This window comes from Pezoporus occidentalis, unplaced genomic scaffold (genome assembly GCF_034315485.1).
Source record: "Pezoporus occidentalis ecotype Australia unplaced genomic scaffold, CSIRO_AGI_Poc_V1 ctg122, whole genome shotgun sequence".
Taxonomy (NCBI): Eukaryota; Metazoa; Chordata; class Aves; order Psittaciformes; family Psittacidae; genus Pezoporus; species Pezoporus occidentalis.
In genome coordinates this window covers 1388678-1395853 of record NW_026913016.1, presented here as the reverse complement: position 1 = coordinate 1395853, position 7176 = coordinate 1388678, and the positions used below count along the sequence as shown (strand labels likewise).

The 7176-nt window shown below is 47.5% G+C and overlaps 1 protein-coding gene across 9 annotated transcripts in view; it reads left to right on the top strand.

Moving 5' to 3' along the window:
• Nucleotides 1-6076: 6076 nt before the first annotated feature.
• LRCH1 (leucine rich repeats and calponin homology domain containing 1) overlaps nucleotides 6077-7176 on the top strand; it is a 122972-nt gene continuing 121872 nt past the window's right edge. For 7 of the 9 annotated variants that reach the window (XR_009962524.1, XR_009962521.1, XR_009962522.1 and 4 more), the window contains exon 1: nucleotides 6077-6492. Coding sequence is in view for 3 of the 9 variants with exons in the window: in XM_062607365.1 (XP_062463349.1) it covers nucleotides 6255-6492 (238 nt within the window). In the remaining 6 variants the exon portion in view is untranslated. The remainder of the gene's footprint in view (nucleotides 6493-7176) is intronic. The other 2 variants (XM_062607366.1, XM_062607367.1) reach the window with 2 other exon arrangements.

The window sequence follows — 7176 nt, the reverse complement described above, 5'->3', positions numbered from 1 at the left end:
GCTTTTTTTTTTCCCTAATGAACACCCTCTTTGCAATTTTATCTTCACACTTATTGCTGTCAGTCAACTGGTACCAGCAATGTGGTTGGACTAAGTGGGAAAAAGGCATAAACACAGCACTGGTCAATGAAAATTAGTTACCTGACTCAGGGCAGGTGAGTGGTTTGCAGCCACCATGCTGGTGCTAGTTCACAGATCTTACTGGGACTTGTTTATACCAGAGAGGTGGCTTGTGTGGTTAGCAGGAAAAATATATGGGTTTGCATTCAGGTAGAGCTATTCTTTCATTTCCTCTGCTGCTTTTAGCTTTTAGGCCTTCATTTTCACCTTATATATCACAACCACTTACCAGGCAGTATTTCTCTTTGGTCCCAGTGTTTTTGCTTTTTCTAACAGGGATATGAAGTATTTTACCTGCTGTCTTTCCCATAATCATGAACATGGATCTTACAAAATCTTTACCTTGTGTGCTCCACCTAGAAACCAGAGTTCAACTACTTGGCTGATGTCTTCTAACTTCTTCCATGATCTGGATTTTGCAACAGACTGGGGACTCTGTATTTCTGTTTCAGTTCTGTGTGTGTGTGTTAATAATCTGCTGTGGGTAGGAAATCAGGTTTGCATAGTTTTGGTTGTTTTTTTTTTGGTTTTTTTTTGAAACAGACATATAAACTGTAGTATTTCAACAGCATACTGTGGAGGCATTGTGAGACTGCCAACAGCACTTCTCTCTATAAATGCTGCATCATTGGTAGTGACAATAACCAATTGTCTCCTCTATTTTTATTAAAAGGTTATTTCTTACTAGGGTAGCTTGCTCCTCTACCAGATACTGTTTCAAATTTTCATAAAGGCAAACTCCTGCAAGACATTCATTTCCCAGCTTAGGTATGTCTTTGTTTTACTGATCATGGTGCAAAAACCTACTGGCTCTTTCTGTTTCAAGAGCGAGGCTTCCACCCCAGTTACAGTCCCCTGAATGTCTGCTGAAGTTGTATTTCAGCAGTAGATTCAAGATAAGCATGGACGCAGTTACCACTCTATCACATTGCATGTTTCAAGGTCATCAGAGAAACCCTGCCAGTTTACAACTGCTAATAGTCTTTGAAGTAAATTAATACTTCAGGTATGGGCATGTTACTTTGTTGCCTTTAAATGTTTAGTCAGGTCAAGTTTTTCAGGGTACTACATTTCAGTTTCAGTTTTTACCCTTAGGTCTATTTTCATGAGGTCTTGACTGAGAGCTGAGCTTTTGGTCATGATCTCTTGCAGCTTCTATCCTGCTACATCTGCATCTGTACAGCATCATCACTACCCTGAAAGTGAACTTGCCAAGACATCTAGTGCACACAGTGCTGTTCAGGATCCATCTTGTGGCAGCTGACCCCCAACAACTATCAGGTGTAATTTGAGCCTGACCATCCATTGGGTCTCAAGACGCAGAAAGGGAGATTTCCTGAGCTCCTAATGCTTGCCAGTCACCAGGACCAAGAAGTGCTTCTTTGTCCATAGCAATTAAATAATTGTGTCCCTTATGTAATAAACTTATTTGTATCTATAAGAGAATGAACCTTGTATGTTTTCTGAGCAGTGATCATGCTGCTTACGTACTGAATGAGCTCCTGCTTTACGTATAAGCTTCCCTCAGCTCCTGCCTCCTATCAATTAATTGCTCTCTTCCTTTTTCCTCCTTTTTCTTTTTTTTTTCCCTCTTTGGTTGTCTGTGAGGCAGGTGCTATATAAATGGATTTTTCTGAGCTATTTCCTGATAAAGCTTCCCCACTCTTCTAACTCTCTTCACCAGCTTTGCTGCAAGGAAACTGCAGAGCATTGTCTGCCCTGTGTAGGCTACTCATTCTACTGGTGTGTCTGCTGTGACCTGCTTGTCTGAGGCATGCTGTGAGCATGTTCAGAAGTCTGTGCTAGAATTGAAAGGAGTATCTTCTGTGCCACATGAGGCTTCAGTCTACATGCTTTTTCTCTTGCGATTCATATAGTATTTTCCCTCGTTCTGATGCTGTTATGGTCATACTACCAGGGGTGTATAATGTGTCCTTTCTGAGTTCTGACTTCTGTTTTGTGTAGCACCAAATGGAGGTAGCCTTGCAAGTTCAGTGATGCCCATTTTCTGTTTTGCATTAGACTTAGTATTTGTGTGTTGTTTCTTTCTTTGCATAAGACAGCTTGTCCACCTTGGATATTCACTTACTTTGGTGTACCCTGACTGTGTATCAGCTACTCCATGCTATTGCCTCTTCAGGACTGTCTTAGAGCACATGGAGCATGAGGTACATGTGTTTGTATGTTGAAGTAAAGTGATGCTCTCTCACTCCACACTGTGGAAGTCCAATGTCCAGTACAGGAGAGGTACTCCACTCTGAGGTTGTGTGCTAGCTTGTGAGGCACCGGCTCCCTGCACATAAGTCTTCACCTAGCTCTGATCTTCACAAGCCATGTGGGCCTTGTTGTTTGCCTCTTTTCTGCAAATTTCAATTTGACACTCTAAGGCTCATGGTTTTCCTCAAGTATGGTACTTTCTGTACATCTCTGATAAGATTTTTCTAGTCACAGCCACTATGTGTGACCCAGTTTGCAGAATGATCACCCTTGCAGTCTTTTCCTTGTGTTGCACCCATAAGTCTTCCTTCTGCATTCCTTCTCTCATCTGCTGCACTTGTGTCTGCTCACTGAAGAGCATGTACTATCTTCTTTTCCTTCCAGACTTACTTTTTAAACTCCTCTAGGTCTCATTGAAGAGTCAGACAAATGTAAATACCATCACATAGGAGCTAGGGGGATCAAGGATCAAGCTGAGGGCAAGGAATAGAAGGGCTGCTTGCAATGACAGCTTGCCACTAGCTCAGCTTAGCTGCTGCGTCAGGCTGTGTGTACACTGTGATCTGACCAAAGTCAACAGCATGATCTTTTATATACATCTGCATGAGTAGGAAACCAGTGCTGCTGTGATTGATCTTTTTCTGTAGTGCTTCCAATTTCTTGTCCTTTGTATCTATAGGAACGGAGCTAGATTTGGCACAGCACTCAGGCAGAGAAACTCAAGGCAATACAGCTTCAGTGCTTCTTTTTTTTTTTTTTTCCCCCACAACCTTGATAATGTTAGCAGCCTTCAAAGTGCTACTTCCAGGACTTTCTACACAGTATCTGATAAGCATGGATCATGCCTGTGTTGCACCTCAGCTGCTTAGATAAAAAAGATGTTTAAAACAGACTGATTTATTGGTGTGTGCCCATGCATTGCTGTAAGGGGAACCTACAACTTTAACCCCTACTAGACCACATACAAGTGTAGCTGCAGCCTCTTTATATGCTAGCTGTCCTGATGTTGGTGTCTTAAGTGGGAATGCTGGGCTGACTTATCTGCCTCTGCCAGCCATGGGCCCTTTGTGCTAACCCAACGGGATAGCTGAGTTGGGCAAGCTGTGCCTGCCTGCAAGCAGAGCAGCCTGATGGCTTCTTGGCACCTCAGGTGCCTCCTGCAAAGGAGGGCAAGCTGTTCTTCAATGAGATTGAGAAAGGTATTGCTGCTAGTCCCCCTTACACAAGATCCTGTGAATCAAATCCCAGGACTAGTGGTATGGTGTGAAGAAAATGAAGAGCAAAAAAACCTCTTTGCTTTCATCAAAAATCAGCATTAGAAATATTTTTTTTCTTACCAGAAGTGGGAGAGAAAGGAATGTGGTGTTCCTGGTAGAAAACTTCCTGAACATCACCAATGACAGGCCTGTTACCTGACCGTAAATAGCTGATGGTGGAAGATAAGTTCTGCAGATATGGTGTTTAGTTCTACATTGCTAGTTTCAAAATAGAGTTCCATGATGTTGGACAATGTAATACACAGAAAATCTCCTGTGCAAAGTCATTTACTAAGTTATAAAACCTATGACATTTCAGACTTCGCTAAGTATAAAAGAACGCCGTACCTGTTTCATTAAACTTGCTTTAAAAAATTAATCCATTATAGGGAAAGCCTAGCAGTTGCTCTTATTCACAGTTTACTCAACTTGAACTACTGCTCATCAACACTTTTCTTTAAATTGCTGAGAAGATATAGCTATTCATCTGTTTCTATATGATTTCCGGTAGCAACACAAAGATTGCATGCAAGCTGGAATTAAGCCTTTTAACAAATCCAAAACGTGCTGTGATTAGTGGAAATTTGTGGGGAATACTATCTTAATAACCCATCAAAAAGCTTTGTCAAAAGTCACCTGACATTGTGGCACCACTGTTGTTGTGGTGATTTCCTCTTCAGCTAGGAGCTGTTCCAAAGAGCGGTGTCAAGAATTGCTCTCTGAACTAGTAGGCCACTGAATTTGCAAAACCCAAGAGCTCCACATCAGACATGAATAACTAGCAGTTGTAGATGTGAAGTTTGGACAGAAGTTTAAGCTCAGGGCCTATATTTTAGGTGCCTCTACTGAGATCATATTGTAATCATAAAAGATAAGTTTTTAATGGATACTATGATACTGTTATGTGAAAAGACCTACCTCTAACACCCTTTTTCTCTTTGAACCAGTGCTGTTTCTTGTTGTGACTGTTAAACTCGCTATCATCTCTCCTGCTTTTCAGAAACTGAGTTATTTCCTCACGGCAATTCTGTCTTCCTTGTCTGTGTAGCACTCAGTGGCTGAACTTCCTGGAGCCGGGAAGGCTTTGGTTTAATGTCAGCCACTGATCACAACACAGGGTAACCGAGTGAAATGTAACGGCCTGTAAAATACAGGTCATGGGTGATGACGTACAAGGCCTTTTTTAGCTTTGAACTGTAAACCCTGTGGTAGCATGAGGCCTCGCTCCTCTCCCAGCCCTGGGCTCGGCTTTGCAAAGCTGTGGAAGAGAGGGGGAGAATAAACCAAAACCAACACCCTCACCCACTCAGAAATGGTATTCTATTGAAAACTGATCATCATCCTGTCTGTGGTTTTCTGCTACACATCACACCTCTGAGGATGTCTCTTTGGCAGACTGTCCCCGAAGGCCATGCACATGTGTAAGCCAGCCCGTGTGTGAGAAATGAGTCACAGAAAGGCCTTCTGCAGGGCAGATGCTCCCCAGGGCCCAGCTCAGTGGCAACAGCCACTGCAGCTTTTAATTTTCAAACGAGGCCTGCTGCCCGAGCACATGCATGCTTGCCTGCACATGTGCATGGTGGTTTCACGCCACCCAACCACAAATTGCAGGCACAGTTAGCATGGTGAGCAGCTGCAGGGGATTTCAGGAGAAGGGGCCAAAGTAGGTGGTGGGCAGACCTCCTGGGCTAGGCTTTAAAAGGGAACGCTGAGGGTAATGTTGTGACAAGAAATAGTGTGGCCAGCAGGGCCAGGGCAGTGATCATCCCCTGTACTCAGCACTGCTAGGCTGCAACTCAAATACTGTGTTCAGTTCTGGGCCCCTCACTACAAGAAAGACATTGAGGTGCTGGAGCAGGTCCAGAGAAGGGCAAAGAAGTTGGTGAAGGGTCTGGAGCACAAGTGTGATGAGGAATGGCTGAGGGACCTGGGGAGGTTTAGTCTGGAGAAGGCTCAGTTGGGAACTTGTTGCTCTCTACAGCTACCTGAAAGGTGGATTGAATGAGGAGGTAGCTGGTCTCTTCTCCCAAGTAACAAATGGTTGGACAAGAGGTAATGGCCTCAAGCTGCCCTAGCGGAGTTTAGATTGGAAAAATTTCTTCACTGAAAGGGTGCTCAGGTGTTGGAACAGGCTGCCTAGGGGAGTGGTGGAATCACTGTCCCTGGAAGTGTTCAAAAACCGTGTAGATGAGGCCTTTAGTGACATGGTTTAGTGGTGGCCTTGGCAGTGCTGAGGTAATGGTTGGACTTGATGATCTTAAAGGTCTTTTCCAACCTAGGTAATTCTATGATTCTAAGAAACCAGGGAGGGCCAGGGCCTTGGCATTTGCACCTGAAGCAGGACGAGGCCGGGGGTGCGCTGCGTGCCGCCGCTAGGTGGCGCCGCAGTGCCCACCCCCCGCGCCGCCCGCGGGCGAGGTGTCGGTGAAACCTGGGGGGGGAAGAGGGCGGTGTGGGTCGGAGCATGCGCAGTCGGCGCGCCTCTTCTCAGCCTGTTCGTCTCCGCCTCCTGCCTGAGCCGCTGCTCCCCCTTTCCGTCACGGCGGCGGTGCCGCCACTACAGCGGGCGGGAGGAGGAGGAGGAAGAGAGGGAGGGAGGCAGGCAGGCGGGTCCGACGGCCCTCTCGGGTACCCCCAGCGGCGAGGCGGGCGAGGGGAAAGATGGCGACGCTGGGAGGCGAGTCGCAGCCTTTCCCCGCCACGGCTCTGGCGGCGGCAACGGCCGGGGTGGGCGGCGGCGGGTCGCTGGGCTTGCAGGCGCCGCTGAACCGCGGTCTGGAGCGAGCGCTGGAGGAGGCGGCGCACTCCGGGGGGCTCAACCTGAGCGGCAGGAAGCTGAAGGAATTCCCGCGCAGCACCGCCGCCCTCAGCCACGATCTCTCCGATACGGTGCGAGCAGGTGAGGCCAGGGGAGGAACTGGGGGCGCGGAGGGGGGGGCGGCCGACATCTGCTTGCGGGGCGGGACGGGAGGGGAAGGTGGTTTTAATTGCCGGGGACCCGCTTTCTCCCTCCCCGCCCCCTCAGTCATCCTAGTGTCTTCTGTCTCCCTGTGAGGGACACGCTTCCCCCCTCCCCACCCTTGCACCCGACCTCCGTGTCATGAGGCATTCGCCTTCCCCCCGGAACGTTACTACACGGAAACCGAGCCCACTCCCAGCTCTCCGTGGACCCTATGCTTTCTTTATTCCCCACCCCTCCCCCGCCTTGGTGTGTGAGGTAGGTGTTTGCTCCCATATGGCTGGATTCCTCCATCCCCCCCGCGTTTGGTGAGGCAGAGGTGGCTCTCCCAAGGCACGTTGGAGGAATGTCCGTGTGCATGTGTGGGGAAAATTCTTGCTCGCACCTGTCTCCTTCTCCCTCTGGGGAATGTGCGTCTCTGTGCCACCCTTCCCTGATCACTGAGGTTTGAGGTGGCAGACAGCCCACCTTGGCATCGATAGCAGGAGGAATGCATACGTGTGTTGAGGTGGATACCTGCTTTTGCCACCTGACTGCTTGTAGGTGAACCCATCTGGGATGGAGGGGATAGAAGTTGATAATGTAACCACATTAAGACTCATGGTTCTCTGAACATGTAGATTG